The sequence below is a fragment of the Saccopteryx bilineata genome, chromosome 3 (genome assembly GCF_036850765.1).
Source record: "Saccopteryx bilineata isolate mSacBil1 chromosome 3, mSacBil1_pri_phased_curated, whole genome shotgun sequence".
In the NCBI taxonomy this organism is placed as follows: Eukaryota; Metazoa; Chordata; class Mammalia; order Chiroptera; family Emballonuridae; genus Saccopteryx; species Saccopteryx bilineata.
Genome location: NC_089492.1, coordinates 50,140,621 through 50,163,340, shown reverse-complemented (window position 1 = coordinate 50,163,340; position 22,720 = coordinate 50,140,621). Strand labels below are relative to the sequence as shown.

At 34.5% G+C, this 22,720-nt stretch overlaps 1 protein-coding gene across 4 annotated transcripts in view; it reads right to left on the bottom strand.

The window, feature by feature from the left end:
* Positions 1 to 22,720, bottom strand: part of SNTG1 (syntrophin gamma 1) — a 617,538-nt gene that overhangs the window by 14,601 nt on the left and 580,217 nt on the right. For all 4 annotated transcript variants that reach the window (XM_066264652.1, XM_066264655.1, XM_066264653.1 and 1 more), the window contains 2 exons: positions 17,178 to 17,330; positions 11,950 to 12,042 (listed from right to left, as the gene is read on the bottom strand). In XM_066264652.1, coding sequence (XP_066120749.1) covers positions 11,950 to 12,042; positions 17,178 to 17,330 — 246 coding nt within the window. The remainder of the gene's footprint in view (positions 1 to 11,949; positions 12,043 to 17,177; positions 17,331 to 22,720) is intronic.

Below are 22,720 nucleotides of genomic sequence, written 5' to 3'. Positions count from 1 at the left end.
AAGCACTTTATTAAATAACTGCTAGTATAAATTCTGCATTATTTATTTTGAGGTAGGACTATTCTTCACATTTACTAACATGGAAAGACAGAGAGAGAAACAGATAGGGACAGACAGGCAGAAAATGAGAGACATGAGAAGCATCAGTTCTTTATTGTGGCACCTTAGTTGTTCATTGATTGCTTTTTCATATGTGCCTTGGCCAGGGGGTCATAGAAGAGTGAGTGACCCCTTGCTCAAGCCAGTGACCTTGGGCTCAAGCCAGCAACCTTGCGTTTCAAGCCAGCGATCTTTGGACTCAAGCCAGCAACCTTTGAGATCAAGCCAGCAACCATGGGATCATGTCTATGATCCCACACTCAAGCCAGCGACCTTGTGCTCAAGCTGGTGAGCCTGAGCTCACTCTCAAGCTGGCAACCTCAAGGTTTCAAACCTGAGTCCTCAGAGTCCCAGTTCGACATTCTATTCACTGCGCCACCGCCTGGTTTCTAAATTTTAATGATGCACTTTATTGGTATGAATCAATCATTTATTCTTTTGTCCCCTGAATGTAATAAAGATAGTCCCCAAATTAAAAGAAATTTATATTTCTAGAAAGTGTTAGTTTATATTTGACTGAAATGTAAAAATTATGACTTGAGAAACTATTGTATTCATTACATCAGTAACATAGAATAAATTACCTTGGGATGTATAATTTTTCTTCATGCACTGAATAATTTTTATTTTGTTAATAAAGACATACTATTTCAAGCAGTTGAAGATTTGAACCTGAATTACTCAAGGTTAGTGAGAGCCTATGTAAATCTAATGATTGAATGAATTTATTCAGAATCGATTCACTATAAAAGGTCACAGTTGGACTATAAAAATGAATTTGAAAAACTTTATATTTCAGTTTCCTGGTGAATGCTGCCAGTCAGAAATGTGTTTGCATTGGGAACCAGGAAGTCTGAGATAGAAGTCATTCCAAGATGAATAATAAGTTATGCAGTACTGCATAGTATATGGAAAAGCTAAATGCCAAGGTGTAATTCTGGTAGCTGTGTGCTTTGCAAAAACCCCACAGGTGTTAATGGTGGGAAGATAAAAGCAGCTCTTGAGGAGCTTAGGGGAATTTGAAATAAAAGGGAGAAAAATAGATTCCTGGAATTAAATAAAGGGACATGATTTGTAGTTGAAAGAAGATCTATTGAAAGATGTGGTCCTCAGAAATAGTGCTTAAGGACTATGGTTTTTAGTTCACAGTTTTTTGTTTGGTCATTTCTTATCAAGTTGTCTCATTTAATTTTATAAGGCTGCATAATAGGCAGATAGGCAGTTCTATTTTTTATTATTTGACATAACTCCTTACTGCTTTTCACACTGACTGTATCAATCTGCATTTCCACGAACAGACACAAGCTTTCCCTCTATTCCACACCCTAGCTAGCAATTGTTATTTGTTAATTTATTGATAATAGACATTCTGACAGGTGTGAGATGATATCTCATTGTGGTTTTAATTTGCATTCTCTAATAATCAGTGACATGCAGCATCTGATTTTCATGTCTGTTGGCAATCTGTACGCTATCTTTAGAAAATTGTCTATTTACATCTTTTGCCCATTTTTTAATTGGATTGTTTTTGATATTGAGCTTTATAAGTATTTATAAATTTTGGATATTAAATTCTTATCTCAGATGTATTGGCGAATATGTTCTCCCATTCAGTCAGTTGTCTTTTTATTTTGTTGATGGTTTCTTTTGTTGTGCAAAAAAAAATTCAGTTTGATTTAGTCCCACTTGTTTATCTTTTCTCTCATTTTCTTTGCCCAAGGAAATATATCTGAAAAAAATATTGCTATGGGAAATGTCTGATTTTACTGCGTATGTTTTATTCTAAGATTTTTATAATTTTGTGTCTAATATTTAAGTCTTTAATCCATTTTGAGTTTGTTCTTGTGTGTGTGTAAAGAGGAGTTCTAATATTATTGTTTTACGTGTACCTGACCAATCTCCCCAGCACCATTTATTGAATAGTTCACTTTTACCCCATGGCATGTTCTTGCCTCCTTTGACAAATATTAATTGATCATATAGGTGTGGGTTGATTTCTGGGCTCTGTATTCTGTTCCATATATCTACATGTCTTTTTATGATAGTACTATGCTTTTTTCATTACTATGAACTCGTAGTATAGTTTTATATCAGGTAGCATGATTACTCCAACTTTGTTTTTCTTAAGATTGCTGTGGCTATTTGGGGTCTTTAGTGGTTCCATATAAATTTTTGAAATATTTGTTTTAGTTCCGTGAAATACAACATTGTTATCTTTAGAGAAATTGCCTTAAATCTATATATAGTTTAGGTAATATGGACATTTTAATGATGTTAATTATTCCTATTCATGAACACAGTATATACTTTCACTTATTGGATTTTGTTTGACTTCTTTCTTCAGTATCTTAAAATTTTCTGAACAATCATGATTTTTGTGTTTTTTTTTTTTTTCATTTTTCTGAAGCTGGAAACAGGGAGAGACAGTCAGACAGACTCCCGCATGCGCCCCACCGGGATCCATCCGGCACGCCCACCATGGGGCGATGCTCTGCCCACCAGGGGGCGATGCTCTGCCCCTCCAGGGCGTCGCTATGTTGCGACCAGAGCCACTCTAGCGCCTGAGGCAGAGGCCACAGAGCCATCCCCAGCGCCCGGGCCATCTTTGCTCCAATGGAGCCTTAGCTGCGGGAGGGGAAGAGAGAGACAGAGAGGAAAGCGCGGCGGAGGGGTGGAGAAGCAAATGGGCGCTTCTCCTGTGTGCCCTGGCCGGGAATCGAACCCGGGTCCTCCGCACGCTAGGCCGACGCTCTACCACTGAGCCAACCGGCCAGGGCACAATCATGATTTTAAAAGTTATTTTTAACATTCTATGTGTTTTTAGATATGCTGAAGTAAAAAAAACTTTTAAGTAAAGAAGATTTTAAGAAATGCTCTCTTAGCATTTCTCATATTCAATTATTAATATATTTTTTAAAACTATGAGACAATAAAAATTTGGGAAACCAATGTTTTCAGAGAATCTGCCGAGGAAACAGCAAGAATATGAGTAATATTGTTTTTTATTTTACGCAAGTTTAAGAGTCAAGATTTATACTGTTGCACATATTGCAATGGACACTTAGACAGGATGAATAGTCCTTATGTAACAACTAGCCAATGGAGCCCTTGAAGTGGGCTTGTCTCCTAAGCTGTAGCATGATAGGGAGTGAGGGGCAGGTCTATGGTGACTTTATCATCATTTTAACCATTGGAACTCAGGTGCTAAAATATTTAATATAGCTAAGAACACTCTCCCTCTTTATTTTATGTATTTATCTTACAAAATTTCAAGGTGAAAAAATGTTATTTTCCTGAATTATTGAGAAAAATTATAAATGTCCATTAATTCTGTCTCTATCCAATCAATTGCAGTCAGTATACATTGGCTAGAATGGTTTTCCCACAATATTAATTATCTTTAGTTCAACCCTTCTCCCTCATCCCTCCTGCCTCTCTCTGTCTCTACACAGAGTAATGGCTGTCTGAAGACAAAGCAAGAAGGTGGCCACCTACAAGCCAGAAAAAGGGGTCTCACCAAAAAATGGATCTGGCTTTCCAGCCTCCAGAATGCAAGTACCTGAGATATATGAGAAACTTTGTGCATAATCAAGACAGTATAAAACTAAAACAGGAATGTGAAATAAACTACTTATTGCAAGTAAAAAAAAAATTAACTTTAGTTCAAACATGCAATGGCACTTAACCATGAGGCCCAGTTTGTTTCTCCAGGGCAGTCTCTCCTTCCCTCTCCTGTATCTTATCTTTCAGTCATAGTAAACATACTCTGGGATCATTTTCACTGTCAATTTGTAACAATTTGTTTGCTAGATCTCATCTACCATGCATATCATTTTTCAGAAATGTTACAGAGTGATAGATGCCCAATGGAGGATAGATTCTGAGAACTGAGAATCTGGAGTTTGCCCAGGCTCTCTCATTCTTAGTCATGCCCTGTCCTACTTGTTTTGTCCTGTCAAACACAGACTTTATCATTTCTTTACTATGTCTCAGACCCTGCAAAGGTATTCTTCTGTTCTTAGGATCAAACCCAAATTCTTTAATAGGGCCCCATTTGTAATCTGGCTCTTAGTTACCCACAAACTTGATCTCTCATTTTTTTCTGACATCAAGTTAAATGTCCTTCCTCATTGAAAAATATTTGCTTGCATAATCTTACCCTTGGTGTCTTCATTTTTGTCAAGCCTTCCTCTAATACCCCAGAATGACATGCATACTCCTTCTGTGTCTCTTTGTAGACAGCATGTGTTCAGTAAATATTTATTTTAAACTATTACTGTTGAACTCTCTGTTTACATGGAAATTTATTAATAGATATAATTAATGCACATATGCATGTTTAAAGGAATATAATATTGATTACTAATCAATAAGTAATGCAGTATTATACTATGACACATTAGTGAGAATACCTTTTTCTAACACTAAAAAGGCTGTGTTTTTTTTCCATAAAAAATGAGAATTACAAAGAACAAGATATGTTGTATATGGCAATAAACTTTTATGAGGGAGTGACTCCAGCAACACCAAAGGAATAAGAATGTATAAGCTATTGCTACACTGATAATGTAAAGTGAAATTTGTGGAATACAGTGCTATTTAGTGCATCTTGTATTCTCTGAAAAATTCAGGAAAGTGGTTTTCCCTGGGGACTTTCTGGCACAAGTAATAAGTAATGAGAAACATCTTGACATTTCCAGATACTTCACTGCTTCCAAAACTGTAGCATACTTTTTTAATTTATTTTTTAATTTATTATGTTGACAGGGTTTCAAGTGTCACACTCAATATAACATCATCTACACCCCCTCATTGTCACCCCTGCCCCATGCAAAGTCTCTTTCCACTCCCATTTCTTCCCCTTTGCCTTTTTTCCTTACCTTCATTCCCACTTTACCTCTGGCTATAGCTACCCTGTTGTCTGTACATATGTGTTACGTATATATGTTTTTTGGCTAATCTCTTCTTTGGTCTATCCAGGCCCCTCTTCTCCCTTCCTTCTGCCAGCTGCCCAGAAGTTCCTTGTAACCATCCTCTGTTTCTATTTTGTTTATCAGGTTATTGTGTTCATTGCTTCCAAATATAAGTGAGATTACATGGTATTTGTCTTTCTATGTCTGGCTTATTTCATTTAGCATGATAATTTCCAGGTTCTTCCATGTTATTGCAAAAAGGTAAGATTTCATTCTTTTTTTTATGGGCACATATACTGCATATAGTATCCATTGTATAAATGTACTACAGCTTTTTTATCCGCTCATTCACTGATGGATATTTTGGCTGTTACCAGATCTTCTTGGCTATTGTAAATAATGCTGTAATGAACATGACGTACATATCTTCTTTTGAATTAGTGTTTTGGGATTCTTAGGAAATATTCCTAGAAGTGGGATAGCTGGATCAAGAGGTAGATCCATTTTTAATTATTTTAGGAAACTCCATACTGTTTTTCACAGTGACTGCACAAGTCTACTTTCCCACCAGCAGTGCACAAGTGTTCACCTTTTTTCCATATCCTTGTCATTTTAATGAAGTTAATTCTTTCTATTCATGAATACAGTATACGCTTCCACTTGTTTGTATCTGCCTTGATCTCTTTTCTTATTGTCTTATAATTTTCTAAGTACAACTCTTTTACCTCCTTGGTTAAATGTATTCTTAAGTACTTATTTTTGTGGCTGTTGTAGTAGTAAATGGGAGTATTTCCCTATTTTTTTCTTTCTGACATTTCATTATTGGTATATAAAAATGCCACTGATTTCTGAATATTAGTTTTATATCCTGCTGATTTGCTGAATTCATTTATTAAGTCTAGTGGTTTTTTGGCAGAGACTTTAAGGTTTTCTATGTACAGAATCAGGTTGTAAGCAAATAATGACAGTTTTATTTCTTTCTTACCAAGTTGGGTGACTTTAATTTCTTCTTGTCTGATTTATGTGGCTAGGACTTCCAGTACTATGTTGAAAAAGAGTAAAAAGGAACATGCCTGTCTTGCTCCTGATCTTATGGGGCTTTCTTTTATTTTTTTTTCCCATTGAATATGATGTTGGCTGTGGGTATTTCAGATATGGCCTATATTGTGCTGAGACATGTTTTCTCTGTTTCCACTTTGCTGCATCTATTGATATGATCATGTGATTTCTATCCTTCATTTTGTTTACATGACAAGTCACGTTTAATGATTTACAAATATTGTACTATCCTTTTCGACCCAGAATAAAACTCACTTGATCATGGTGTATGATATTTTAAGCTGTTGTTGGACCCGGTTTGCTATAATTTGTTGAGAATTTTAGCATCCATGTTCATCAGGGATATTGGCCTGTATTTTTTCTTCTTACTTGGTTTTGGAATTAGGATAATGCACATCTCGATAAATGAGCTTAGATGTCTCCTTTCCTCTTGAATTTTTTGAAATAGTTATTGACAGATAGGTATTGGTTCTTCTTTTAATGTTTGGTGAAATTTGCCTATGAAACCATCCAGTCCAGTACTTTTGTTTGCTGGGAGTATTTTGATAACTGTTTCCATTTCATTTGTTGCAATCAGACTGCTCAGGTTTTCTGATTCTTCCAGATTCAGTTTTGGAAGATTGTATGTTTCTAGAAATTTATCCATTTTGCCTAGGACTCAGGGGTCGGGAATCTTTTTGGCTGAGAGAGCCATGAACGCCACATATTTTAAAATGTAAATCCATGTGAGCCATACAATGGCCCATGTATGTTACGCATTATTCAATAAAAATTTGGTGGTGTCCCGGGGGACAGCTGTGATTGGCTCCAGCCACCCACAACCATGAACATGAGCAATAGGAAATGAATGCATTGTAATATGTGCAGTGTAATATTTTTAACCTTATTATTTTTTTTATTAAAGATTTGTCTGAGAGCCAGATGCAAGCATCAAAAGAGCCACATCTGGCTTGCGAGCCATAGGTTCCCAACCCCTGGGGTTGTCCAACGTTTTGGTCTACAGTTCTTCATTGTATTTTTGTGCAATCATTTGTATGTCTGTGATGTCATTTCTTACTTCTATTTCATTTCTAGTTTTGTTTGTCTTCTCTCTTTTTATTTTGATGACTTTGGTTAAAGGTTCATCAACCTTTTTTACTTTTTCTTTTTTTAATTTTAATTTAATTTTAATTTGTATTTTTTATATTTTTTCGAAGTTAGAAGCAGGGAGGCAGTCAGACAGACTCCTGCATGTGCCCGACCGGGATCCACCCAGCATGCCAATCAGGGGGCCATGCTCTGCCTATCTGGGGCATTGCTCCATTGCGGCCTGAGCCATTCTAGTGCCTGAGGCAGAGACCACGGAGCTGATCTCAGCACCAGGTCCAACTTTGCTGCAATGGAGCCTTGGCTGTGGGAGGGGAAGAGAGAGACAGAGAGGAGGAAAGGTGGAGAAGCAGATGGGCACTTCTCCTATGTGCCCTGGCTGGGAATCAAACCCAGGACTTTGAGACACTGGGCCGATGCTCTACCGCTGAGCCAACTGGCCAGGATTCTTTTTTACCTTTTCAAATAACCAGCTCTTGGTTTTACTGTGATCTTTTTAATTGTGTTTTTAGTCTCTATGTCATTTATTTCCACCTTGATCTTTATTATTTTCTTCCTCTGGAAGTATTATTTACTTCCTCTGGGCTTTGTTCTCTTTCTAGTTCTTTTTGGTGCAGGGTTTGGTTGTTTATTTGAAGATATTTCCTGCTCCATGAGTTATGCCTATAATGCTACACACTTTTGTCTCAGGACTGCTTTTGCTGTGTCCCACAGTTTTTGGGTCTTGTATGCTCATTTTCATTTGTTTTAAGAAAAGTTTTAATTTCTTGCTTGATTTAATTGTTAACACATTTATTAATTAATAACATATTGTTTAACCTTTAAGTATTTAATGTTACAGTGCTCCCTTGACTATCGCAGGTGTTAGGTTCCAGAATCCCCCATGATAGGTGAAAATCCACAATGTAGCAACCTTATATTTATTTTATTATTTATATATATTTTAAGTCTTTATTTCAAATTAATATTCCTTTAATATGTTTTAATTAATATTTTTATATATTTTATATTGTTTTTAATTTTTTATATTGATATTAGAGAGGTGTTAAAATCCTCTACTAATACTGTATAAATGTTGATCTCTTCCTTAATGTCCATCAAATTCTGCTTTGTATTACATTTAGGTGATCCTATATTGGGTTTGTAAATATTTACAATGGCTGCTGTTATCCTCTTGTTGAATTGCTCCCTTTACCATGATATAGTGACTTTCTTTGTCTCTTACTATAGTTTTTGTTTTAAAGACTATTTTGTCATAGATGAGCAGATATGAAGCAGCTGAGGGATTTAGCTGTTTCGCACCAGTTTGGCAGAACCAATACCTAATTTTTTTTTTTAGTTTGATGAACTAGTTGTTAAAATGGTACTTGTAATCGGTGTTCTCTCTAAGGTGGGCCCCTTGGCAGCTGCTCATTGTGGAAATCACAAATTTAAATTCTTTACTTGGGCTGGCTGACTGTGAGTCTCTATCATGTTCAATGCATGAGAGCTGCTGTGTAGGTACTCACCACAGGAAGGCAAATTTGCCTCAGCTGGCTTTGGTAAATGATGAGCTCTCCCTTTGCATATGCTGTGTGTAATGCTAATTGGATTCTGCTCTAATATTGTCTGTACCTAGCCACTGGATGTGATGGTTCTGGGTCTCTTAAGAAAAACTTGGTGCAGACTAGAGTAAGACACTGCCAGTTACTAGTCCTCAGCAACCTATTTGGAGTTACCAGCAATCCACAGTTTGTGACTGCTTCTGCTGGGCTTATGTGCACATGGCAAGACCAAGCTGCACACGTAGGCTGGTCTTTACTAGCACCATGCCTGGGGTCAAGTTAGCAAAAGATCCACAGTTCCCTGAGAGCCACTTCCTGCTGCCTCTGTCTTCTGGCTCAGTCTATGGAAAAAAAGCCTCTGGTAGAGTAGAGAGACTGCGGTTAGTTATCTCCCCTAGGGTGGAAGTGCCTGTCAGGAATCAGGAAATATGATAGGTGTGGCTCCCACCTCAAAATCCCATGTCCTGAAATTTTTTTTTCAGACCTCAGTGGCTGTAACCTCTAGGAGTTGGGTGTGTGGGGCCTCTCAAACCGAGAGATTTGGTCTGCCAACAGCCCAGACAGTTTCTACTGAATCTCCCACGAGGAGAAAGCACCAGTCATAATTTTCGAAAAGTAAGGGGAATAGCACCAGCCTCAAAGCCTGACTACTGAGTCACTATTACCTCCTGCATCTGCTCAGCCCTTTCATTCCTGACCAAGGCTGCTTAATTTTCAGCAGGGCCCTATCTCCATAGGATGGGGAAAGAGAGATTCCTAAGAATGGGGCTGTTGCTTTCCCCCAAGCTGATGACACACATAGGTTGTACCCCAAGAAATATGGCACCTGCAGTATTGGAGAATGATACAGCACAGGGGTCTTGATGGATCTTCCCCCACTGTGTCTCTCTCCGGGGACTCCAGTCTGCTCAGCCCTCCCTCTGCTGGAGCCCAGTCCAAGAGGCTATGAACAAGATTGTCTGCATTGGCCTTTTAAGATAGTGTCTGTACCGTTGAGATCACCTTTTTCTGGCAGAAAAACCTCACTCCTTTTCACTGCCAAATGCTATGTGGGCATTTCTTCTCATCTATAGTGTTCTATGCTGGGGAACCTCAGCCATCACTCACTTCTGGGAGTGGGGGCAGCCCTTTTCGTATCTATGCCCTTCCTACCAGTTTTAATGTGAAGCCTTGGTTATGAGACTTCTCTTCATTTATTCTGGAGTTGGTTTTTCAGTATGCTTGTTCTTAGACTTAGTTATAACTCCAGTTTGGTCCTGGAAGGAGACGAGTAAAATGTCTACCTACTCCATCGCCACCTTGGATCCCTTCACAAACCTATATCACTCTAATATAATCGGAAATGATACTATCTTAATTATAATGTGTATAGATTCTTTTTCATCCCTATGAATTTTCTGATTGCCTTAAAGTGAAACACTTCCAAGAACAGCCAGAAAATGGCAGGATAGTGATTACTACTCCTGAAGGCCATTGTTGTTTCTTTTGTGTCAAACTGGTATTGACTAGATTCTCATTTCCTATTTAATAATTTTCCTTTGATGGCATCATAAGAATTTGCTTAGCTTTTCCTGACTAATCCCTCCTTCCCAGCACACCCAGGACAGAAGACCCAAGCACAGTATATAAACCATTCATATAATTATGTTCTCCTTTACACACAGAGAATCCTGATACAGGTTTGGATTTTACTAGCCTTAAAGAGAAAGTCAGGCTCTCAAAATGGATTCAGGTAAATTTTATTTATTTACTTCTCCTCCGTTAGCATGAGATTCTAATACCATGTGATGGCAAGTTTTTGACAATTGTGGCCATATTTCTTTTTTAAAAATCAGACTTGAATATTATTTCTAATCAGTTTTAATAATAATTAACTTATTATATTAGTTTAATAATATGAACATAATTAATTATTAAATTAGTAAATTCATTAAACTGATTTAATACTCATGAACTTATCCTGATTTTAAAAGGATTTTATTAAAAAACACTTTTTGGTCTTAGGAAATGTTTATGTAAGTCTCATATGAGAGTTATAAAAGAGCTGCTGGTCTCTGAAATTCCATATTTAGAGAAAAATGTTTGGAAATTTTCAGAAGCAGTGCACTGGACAGTCATAGCTGACCCACACAGGTGTGTTATTTAATTTTTCAATATCAAAATAAAAAGTAACACTGGCCATCCCTAAATAATGTGAGATTTTGTGTATCAATTTTGATTGTTAGGTTATAAAAAATCACAAACTCTCCCAACACCATTCACATTCTACTTGGCTATGACCAACTGGACTGTGCTACTACACCCATTTTCCTAAGATCAAAACAATCCACTATTTATACACTCGGCTTTTCTCACATATATTTATTGCTATCTTGCTTTATTTGAATTTGTTGTTTAAAATCCTGTTCAAGGTTTAAATAAAGGATTACAATAAAGGACTACCACTAATCCTTACAATTATTGAGAAGGATTATAACAACTTATTTCTTAGGTTATACTTTGATAAAGTAGAAAGTGTGATTGATCTAAAGAATTGGTGTCTTTATGGGAAGAAAGAGAATGACTTCTGTGAGGACCAGAGTCCTAAGCAGAGTACTACCTCAAAAACTGCCACAGTGATTCCAGTACCAAGAAGGGTCAGGTAAGCTTTAAGATTTTCAGAGATGAATGGATTAAAAGGTGCCCTTCATTATGCAGTATGTATCACTTCTATAGACATAACCTTTATGGAAAGTACACCCAATAAGACAGTACAAGACCTTTTCAACTGTTTACAAGGATTATATTCATAGGTTAGAAACTTCAAACACTCAAATTCCTTCATTCTAAAATTCTAACATATAACCTACAAAAAAATCCTCATTTTGATATTAAAGATGTTGATAAAGAACTATAATCAAATAAACATGTTGTTTAAAAAGTTGTTACCATTTTTGAAGAGAAAAATTTCCCCTCAATATGAAGGCATACTTTTAGGAAAAGAGAAAAATGAATATATATATATATATGTACACAATCTATATTCAGTTTATATAGTTCTAGTGTTTTGTGGCAACATATTTATTTTATCAAAATTTTATACTTTGTTTTCTATAAACTTATTAAAGCATAATTTAACTTGTGTTAACAAAAGTAAACATCTTAAATTTGACACATAATAACTAAAATGCTGACAGGAGTTTAAAGTTATTTCAATTATTCTTAAAATGTCTGCAGCTCATTTCTCAAAGCTAATCTGAACACATTACCTTTGTTGCAGCATCAAAGCAGATAAATCCTGTGCTAAAGTCAATTGTCAGTCCCATTAGATGACTTTCTAGCACACAGGCATATGTCTTGCACTAGAAAGAACAGAAAACACTGTTATTTTTAATGTGATTGATGCAATATCCATGCCAACAGCTAATATTTATCCAAAACTGTGTGAAAGCTTCGGTAATAAGTTTTTATATAATAGCTATATCAGTATTAATTATGTAAGAAATATAATATGAACATCTTTTTTTTAAAATTTATTTATTGATTTTTAGAGAGAAAGAGGAAGAGAGAGAGACAGACAGAAACATTATCTTTTCCTGTACATTCCCTGACCAAAAATTGACCCTACAACCTTAGCATATAGAAAGCATGCTGTAACTAACTGAGCTATGGGGCCAAGGCTATCGACATCCTAATGTTAATAAAACAGAAGCCAAGCATTTTTGACTTGTGAAGATGTATGCAGAACCAAGTTTCCAATCTTCTTTAAAGAACTGTTGTTATTTTTACCACACTGACTCTCTTTGTTGTATTGACAATAAAACTGGTACAAAAATTTTTAGGTGTAGGCAAGATTATATTGTTAGTTCCTCCAGTTAAATATCACTGCATTTTCATTAAACCAAAAGTGATTATTAAAGATTAAGGTATTACTTAAATTCTTATGCCAATTTCATAGATATTTCAAAAAAAGAACTCTTAGGTACAAAAACACAGAATCTGAAAGCAAGGCACAAAAATTTCTTACTTCATATTGGTTTTTTGTAATACTGTACCTAAATGCACATTAAATAAATCATATTATTACTACCATGATGGATAGATACATTTGCCTTCACCAAAAAGACATATTCCATATTCAAATGTTTAAGTCTAATTTGCATAGAAAAGTTATAACCATGCCAAATTATTAATTTGGAATTAAGTTTTTCAATAAAAGCCTATTAGTAAACAAATTTAATAGGCCTTATAAGTTTATTTTGAGTGTAATTTTATTTATTTAATACATAAGCATATTCCATGCTTGCATCCACACGTTACTACTTGTTAAAACTATTACCAGTCTTGAGCAATGTTTACAGCTATGTAAGTTTTTTCAATTTAGACATAATTGTTATTTACTTTCAAGTACTACCATGTAGAAATAATGTGTCAGCAAAAAATTTAGCATTAAAAATGTTAAATTTATATCTTCTTTTTTCCTCTTTTTTTTTTTTTATCAAGTGAGAGGCAGGGAATCAGAGAAACAGACTCCTGCATGCACCCCCACTGGGATCCACCCTGCAGTCTCCCTCTGGGGCTGATGCTCTGCTCATCTTTGGCTGTTGCTCTGTCACTTGGCAACTGAGCTATTTTTAGCACCTAAAGGAAGGCTATGGAGCCATCTGCAGTGACTTGCTCATTCAAGTCATGGTTGTGGAAGGAGAAGAGAAAGAGAGAGAAAGGAAAGAGGAAGGGGGGGGAAGCAGAGGGTCACTTCTCCTGTGTCCCCAGACTAGGAATCAAACCCAGGACTTCCACACACTGGCTGATGCTGTACAACAGAGCCAACCTGAAAGGTCCTAAATTTGTATCTTTAAGTTCAAATTACCAATGGAATTATATTGTATCAATAATCATTAAATGGAAATGATGTATGATATAGATATGATAAAAATTGAGAAATACTAAAATTTAATTCTGCAATATACAATCTTAATAAGAATATATAATGAATACATGTAATATAATTTAATATTAAAATATTTGACTTATGAAACTGATCACAAAAAGTAGGGAATATTTTATCACTTCATATTCATTTTGAAATATCCCCTAATTTTCTCAAGCAGTATATTTAATTTCTGTTATTTTATAATAAAAATTAAATTAGAGTTATAAAAAATTATACCCTTTTATGGTTGTTCAAACTAGAAACACCTAGAAAGATTTTTGCACAATTAAAGATTATTCACATTTAAATATATATCATACATATTTAAAATATTTGTAAATATGACCTTCTAAAAGACAGTTAACGTTCTATAGTTTGATAAAAACACATACAAAAGAATTTGAAATTATAATTATAATTTAAAAAAGTAATGTACTTTTCCTCTTAAAACTTCTATTAAATTAGTATAAATTCAATACAATTATCTACATCTTAATAGTACTGGTCATTTACTCTGGGAAAATTATTCAAAAATAAGACAAAGTTACTAAAAATATTTTAAATGAATTAGGCCTTATGTTGGTATTTTAAATACTAGAGAAATATTTAAGATTTTTATTCATATAAAATTTTGTTTTTATGTTTTAATATTCACTACATTTCCCAAATACTAAGATGTTAATTTATGTGAGAAATATAGAATATTTAAAAATGCCTGCATTAAATGAATTACCTTTTAAAATAAATATGTTAATATTTACATTATTATTAAGTACATGAACAGTCATAAAATGTGAAAATAGGGAAAAGATTAGATTAGAAGATAAGAAATGTTAGCATGCAGTCCCACTGTTAAAAAATAATTTCAATGTAATAATTTTATTAATTAAATAATTGTGTTAATCAATTTGTTAACTTTCTTCCTTTCTGCTTTTTTCACAGTGAGGATATTGAGAATAGAGTGAAACATTAAAATGTTGTCCATGTAAATATATTCATATTCTTGAATTTTGAAAATAACAATACAAGTGTTTTGTCATATTTATAAGGTCTACTGAAAAGTTCTGTCCGTTTTTGGAATGAAACAAAATACAAGTTTTTCTTACCATCAATAAACTTTATTAAATAATATAATTACCATTATTATTAATTATTTCTTGCCAGCATGAAGGCAATTTGTATATCCGTTTTTGAAAAATGTTTTATCTTTTGATGCAAAAAATTGAACCAGTGCTTGTTTGATATCTTCTTCATTTTTGAATATTTTGCCCTTCAAAAAATTTTGTAAGGACAAAAACAAGTGATAGTCGGAGGGTGCTAAGTCCGGGGAATATGGTGGATTTGACACACATGCTTCTGTAGCATTTCTTCCTTGTTGAAATTCGTAAAAATTACAGTGGCATAAATGAACTTTATCAGTAGCCATGGGTACACTATCGCTTCACACATAAGACTAACATGAATCAATTTTGTTTTAATTTGCTACGTCAGTATGTATACATTAAGTGATAAAAATAGAGAGGCACACATGCGCCAAATAAACATGTGCTTACGTGTCGAAACTTGTTGTGATAGAAACGGACAGAACTTTCCGGTAGACCTTATATATCAGCTAAAGTAGTTAATGTAACAATATCGTTAGATTTTTATAGAAAATTTATTACTGGGTTACTATGAAATATATTTAAAAATTCAAAGCTTAAAATGCATTAAATATTTTGCATTTCACTTACTATATACATAATAAATTGGTGTTTTGAATAGATAAGGTGATAGTCCAAAGAGATGCACTCTCAGGACATCAGTTTAAGAGAATTAAGCCCCGGTTAAAAAACCATAACAAAACAGTATTGAAACACAGTAAAACAACGTAATTTAATCTCTCTCATTTCTAAACATAAAGAGACTTAAAATGAAATCTTAAATTGAGAGACCAATAATAGGTAGGAAACACTATGTAGTTGTTTTCAAGTGAAATGTGATATTCTAGGGAAATGCTAATAGGACAACCTAAAAATGTCAGTTATAAATTAAATTTATGTCAACTCATTAAACTAACAGATTTAATGCTGAAAATGGTATTAGATATTGATATTTGAAATAGAATAGTAATTAAGATAATTTTTATCATTTCAGTTATATTAAGGTATGTATTTACTGAATTGAAGTTCTATAAAGTTACATTATTAAAACAATATTGTTCAATTACTTAAACATTTTTAGACATATGCAGATCAGCAGAACTATTAGAAAATGTCAATTGAGAAATGATAGGGGTGAGAAATGGTGATAGATGAAGACTTGACTTGGGGATGCTGAACACATCTACTATACAGAGATGTGTTGAAGATAGAACTGGGCAGCTGAAACACATATAATGTTGTTAACCAGTATCACTCCAGTAAACTCAATTTAAAAATAAAGAAACGAAATAAGTGAAATTTGGGTCCTTTTTCTGCTCTCTTTCCTGATTGTCATATCATAATGGTGCGATCATCATTTATGTGCTGAATATAAGATTGTAGTCAGAAAAAAATAATTGTTCCAGAATTACTCAATATTATATTATCATCATCATGTATTTGTTTTCAAAAGTTAAGTATCTACTTTTAGGTTTAAGTCCTACCTCTGAATCCATTTGCATATGGCAACTACACCACAACTATTCAGTTTCGCCACACGTCTCTGTCAGCAGTCAGTGGCAAAGCCAATATTTGGTATCCTGTTCCATTTCATGGTTCTATAAATTGGAGAGGCTGAAGGCTTTATAAAATTTGATCTAGATATAATTTTATATTTAAGAAATAAAGTTTAATAAATATTTACTGAATACTAGTGATGTACAAAATGCATTGTACTTTAGTGGAAGATGAATAAAATCTCAAGCATACTACAACTTAGTGTGAGCAGTATCAAATACACATCATTCTAATATAAGACAGTGTAAGCAGAGTTAAGAAAATAATATTGGTGAGAAAAGAAATATTGATGTTTACAAGAGGGAAAGTTTGAACAGAATTTTGTGGATGTAATAGTGGCAATCAGTGGGCAGGGTAATCTGGAAATCAGAAATATCTTCATAGACAATATGACCTGTAAAAAAAGTTCCAAAGTCTATGTGTAGTTTTGATAGGTAGAAATGAAGTCTGAAGTGAAGGCTTTCTTGCAAGAATGGCATTATGAGTGAATGAAGCTATTTAAGTGAAAATGAGGTAATCATGACTGGAGAACAGGAAACAGTCATGTAAAAGATTAATTAAAATCAAATTATTTGCATTTTAGATATAAAGTGGAGCCAATTCTAATTAAAATTACCAATATATTTTTTTGCTGAATAGTAGAAAATAGCCTAGAGAGATCAAATTTTAGAAAAAAATAGTTTTTCGGAGTTGTATTACTACTGTATTTGTTTAATAACAATGGCTAATTATTGAATGTATTTAAGAAGGAGGTCAAGACTCAGAGAACTTTATTTTTATGCTAATTTGAATTTATATGAAAACTCTAGTCTAGTAGGCATGCATCTGTGTATCACAGATCCTAAAATTTCACAGACTCTCTCACCTGTATTCGTTCCACTTCTAGAAAGGCTGCTGTCTGGAAGGCTCTCTCCCATTGGGCAAGATCACAGTCTAACTCCACAGAGAAGTAGAGGTCCTCTCCAGACTCAGACTGCACAGTGAAACAGTGTTTCCGCCGGTCCAGCAGGTCACTGTCCTGATGAAAACCTGGAGTTATACAGGCTGGCATACATTAACTAATATTGCTTACATAGTCAAACCAGAAGCCAGTCATACATTAATAGATTACACTTTTCGATATCACTAAATCTTCAATAAAATTGGTCACTGCTCAGAAACAGATTAAACAAGACAATACACAGATAATGCATTATAATAGTGTACAGTTAAAAAACTTATTTTATTAACCAGTGTCACCCAACAAATTTGATTTTAAAAATTGGTCAATTTTTAAAGTTAAATTCCAGACAAAAATCCTTGCCTCAGTCCATGACTAACCTATTTCTTCTCTGTATTGATATAAAAGCATGTTCATAAAACAGAAGATTTCTGGCTTCCAGATTTACTAGCAACGTTTCTTACTATACAAAAGGATAATACAAAATGCTGAAATGAAATAGAGTGTGAGTTTGGCACTAATAGAAATAATAGCCTCCAGAATACTTTTTGATCATTGGAAAGTATCATTTAATAACAGTAATAAAATATCAACTAAGTATATCTTTGTATTTTTCTCATTTATGACCTCTTTAGTAGTAGCCTCTAGTCTTTTGGATCTATTCCAAGTGTTCTGGATAGTTTTTTCAGACTAATATTCAAATACAGCCCTTTCTGGGCTATGACTCAGGTTTATAAATCAATATTAACAGAAGTAACATATTGCAAATATATTTTTCTAAGGTATTCAGATATTAAAGGGCATAAGTGAAGTATATTTTTATTTTAGAAAACAAAAAAATAGATCATTTTTAAAACAATTATTGAATACAATATCACATCATAAATACCATATTAAGAGGGGAGAAACCAGAAGAATGCAGGAGAGTAGGTGCTGCAATGTCTGTGATCCTACACTCAAGCCAATGACCTCAGGGTTTCAGACTGAGGGAGGAAGGGCTGACTGAGAAAGTTTGAAAAGTAACAAATCACAGCTGTAGCCCCTCTTATCAGTTCCCTGAAATAAACTTTCAACACCAGTAAGAGGAATAGGATATGTGAATAGTGAAGGACAGACAGTCCAAACCTCCTCCTCTCTTATCCCGACCCCTCCCAGAGACACAAAAGTCATGTAGGTCTGCAGACAAAGAAGTCAAAGAAATCAGACACTTGTCACATCAAAACTAAAGCTGTAAAGGTATATTAAACTCAGAAAAACAAACTCTGGGGAGCTCATGCTTTAGTGCTACTAACCTCATATGCTTCACTGGATACTAATAAATTCTTTCTTTATCAAGTTGTCTTGGCATCTATTATCCTCCATTTGCAGCCATTTCCTGCTACAACATTATACTTAAAATATTTAAAACTAAAGGCAGAAAGCTGCCAAATATTGATGAGCTATTCCTATGCAAGTTTCTGCATAGAGCAGTATGATTTCTTCTCCCTTTGCATTACAATTATGTAGATCAAAATTTGCTAATATGACGTCATTTTTTTCTCACTTTTCCAGATACATTTAACATTGCTCTAATTATAGCTATATGTTCTTCAAGTTAATGGCATTTTTGTTTTTTTATTTAATTTTATTTATTCATTGTAGAGAGGTGAGGGGAAGAGAAAGGGAAAGGGGGAGAGAGAGAGAAGGGCAGGGGGAGAAGCAGGAAGCATCAACTCCCATTGTGCCTTGACCAGGCAAACCTGGGTTTTGAACATGCAACCTCAGCATTCCAGGTTGATGCTTTATCTAAACACTGTGCAAACACAGGTCAGACTGGCATTTTGTAATTAAAAATGGAAATGATAAAAGAAGAGATAGATGAAAGCTAAATATTTTTATATTATATTAAAATTTTTGTGACTCCTATTTATTTTTTTTATGTTTTGCTATGGATCTTTCATTATTGTTATTGGAATATATTGGGGTGACCCATATAGAATTATATAGGTTTCAGGTGTACAGTTCTATAATACATTATCTTTATATTGTATTGTGAGTCTACCATTCCACGTTGTCCCCTTTCATGACCATTTTTCCCCACTTTACCCTCTCCTACTTCCCCTCACCCTCTTTTCAGTAATCACCTTCCTGTTCTCTCTATGAGGTTTCTTTTTTTTTGTTTAATTTCTTCACCTTTCTCACTTAGCCCTGAACCTCTTCTCTTCTGAGAGCTGTTAGTCTACACCCTGTATCTATGAGTCTGTTTTTATTCTTGTAGTTTACTTATAAATTACTTTATAAACTATATTACTAAACTATTCTGTTCTTTACTGATATGTTTCCTGCTGCTTCTTTCACTGTTCTGAACTTGTAGTGAATCAGAGAGTGATTCAGTCATTAGTTGTAAAGTTATTTAAAACGAACAAAAACAAATTTTTAATGAAAAAAGGAAACAGACACATGATGAATTCTTCAGCTCTAAAATTATTATCATTTAGCAATTATTGTCATAATTAAAAATGAGAGGAAAAAACATAGTATCAAAATTAAATCTTGACAATTAATTTTGAATTAAAGTTTCCGGAATGGTCAAGTCTTTAAAGGGACTTATTAAATCTACATCAATTCCTGTACAAATAAATGATAGTTTACATGACCTGTTATAATAATATTTTTATTTTTATAAAAATATACATAATATTGTTGTGTAGTGAAAATTTTTAAAAAGTGAAAATATTTTAGGCATATTTTCCATCATCAGATGTTGTAGAAGAGACATTTGCAAAATTGACTCAAAATATTACAAATCTGATTTTGTACATCACAGAATGAAAAGGTTGTATATTATCAGCCCATATGAAATACGTGGGAAAATAACATTTGTTTTCAGTTACATTGTAACAGACTAAAATGCTAGGTCTTTCTGACTCTGTCTTGTTCAAGCCTGCATTATTCCCATGGTCTTCAGGTTAATATCTCTTCTGTAGTCTTTTTTTAAAAGAATTATTTGCTTATTTTTAATTGATTTTATTGAGGTTTCAGTTCCCTAAGTCTACAACACATTTCTCTGCACTGTATTGTATGTTCACCCCTAAGTCAAGTCCTTGTACATCACCATTTCTTCTCTCATATGCTCCTCTATCGCATTGTTGTACCTTTCCATGAGTTTTTCTTTGCTCTCAACTCCTTCACCCAAATCCCTCCAACAGCAGTTAGCCTGCTCTATCTAAGAGTCTGTCTCTACTTCGTTTGTTAGTTTGTTTTGTTTATTAGATTCCACATATGAATAAAATCATATTGTATTTGTCTTTCTCTGACTTATTTTACTCAGCATAATGATCTCCAGGTCCATCCATGCTGTTGCAAAAGGTAAGAGAGCCTTTATTTTTATGACCACTTAATATTCCACTGTATAAATGTACCATAGCTTTTTATCTATACATCTACTAATGGGCACTTGGGCTGCTTTCAAATTTTGACTTTTTGTAAATAATGCTGCAATGGACATAGGGGCACATATATTCTTTTGAAATAGTATTTTGGATTTTTTCAGATGAATTCCCAAAAGTGAAATCGCTGGGTTATGAGGCAATTCAATTTTTAAGGTTTTGAAGTAATTCCATAATGCATTCTACAGTGACTGTACCAAACTGCATTCCCACCAACAGTGCATGAAGGTTTCCTTTCCCCAAACCTTTGTTGATTTATCAGTGATAGCCTCTCTGACAGTTATGAGGTATTATCTAATTGTAGTTTTAATTTGTATTTCTCTGATGATTAGTGATGTTGAGCATCATTTTCATATTTCTATTGACCATCTGTGTGTCCTCTTTAGAAAAAAGTCCAATTCAGTATTTAGATCCTTTGCCCATTTTTTTTTCATTGGATTATTTGTTTGTTATTTGGTGTTGAGTTGTTTGAGGTTTTTGTTTTTTTTTTGGCTTGTAACTTACTTTTGTTATTAATCAATATGTTATGAATACTTTACATGTCATTGAATATTTTTAAACAATTATTTAGGCTTCAGAGTATTAAAATGTCAGGACATGTTTTCTATGATAAAATACAAAGGCTTTGTTGAACCTCTAGCTTTTTCTTTCACATGGTAACTAGCATTATATTTTCTTATTATTGCTACTGACATTGCACATCGAACTACCATACAGATAAGTTTCTGCTTACATCTATGATTTATTATCATAAATAGTAATTCATATTCAGCATAGAAGCCATGAAGAACACAGAATATGCCCCCCAAAAGAAACCCACAAAGTTCAGTTGTGAATTCATCTTCTAAAGATAATTGCATAATGAGAATCTGTTGTGTATCCTTTTTCTATTCTCTTTTTCCTCTCTCCATATATGTGTGTGTAGTTATAAAACCAGTATCAAATTGCATACACATGTTAGCCTCTTTTCTTCTTACCATTATATTGTAAATGTGTCAGTTTTCCATTTACTTTTAATGTTTTTTTAACGTGTAATTCTGATGTGCTTCCCCAAATTCTCTCAGTACCCAACTGTCTCCTGACATTCCTTCCCTGCTCATCTCAGCTACTGCGTTAATACATGTCTCTATGGGGACCTGCATATCTCATGCCCAGAGTATCTGGCTGCTCTCACCATTTCCCAATTCTCAAGAAACACACCTTGTATGCAAATTTCGCTTTCCGGATTGGCTGAAGAAAGAGCCAGGGACACAACCTAGAAATTTGGGCGACTTAGCTCCCTGAGGGGTGTACTTTGACCAGCGGTAAAAAAAAAAGAATGTTCTCAAGACCCCAAAATTCTCAAATCTTTTCTCAATTTATCTATCCCAAGACATAGTTTTCAAGACAGTCTGTCCAAAGGCACTGCCTAGTGCAGTCACATCACTCTGCATCTGCTTCTCAAACTCTGCCTTACGTTTTTTGCCTCATGATTGTTGCCCTGGAAGTACTCCTTCCAGTTAGAATCAGCCCTTAAACCTGGTCTCAAGGATCTCTTTTCAACGGACCCCAGCCTAAGCACCTGCATAAATGGGTATCATTAAGGATATTATAACTTAGCAATTAATATCCCACTGATAAACGTTCGAACCCGAGAATTCCACACACCAGGCTGATGCTCTACCGCTGAGCCAACCAGCCAGGGCTGAGTTAAAGAATTTTAATATGACTTGTTAAAAAGTTTCCTTAGTCTGACCAGCCAGTGGCGCAGTGAATAGAGCATTGGACTGGGATGCAGAGAACCCAGGTTTGAAATCCCAAGGTCACTGGCTTGAGCGAGGGCTCAATCGTCTTGAGCCCGTGCTCACCAGCCTAAATGCGGGGGTCATTGGCTTGAGTGAGGGATCATAGATATGACCCCATGGTTGCTGGCTTGAGCCCAAGGTCGCTGGCTGGAGCAGGGGTCACTTGCTCTGCTGTAGCCCTCCCAGTCGAAGCACATATGAGAAAAAAATCAATGAACAACTAAGGAGACTAAGGAGTCACAGAGAAGAATTGATG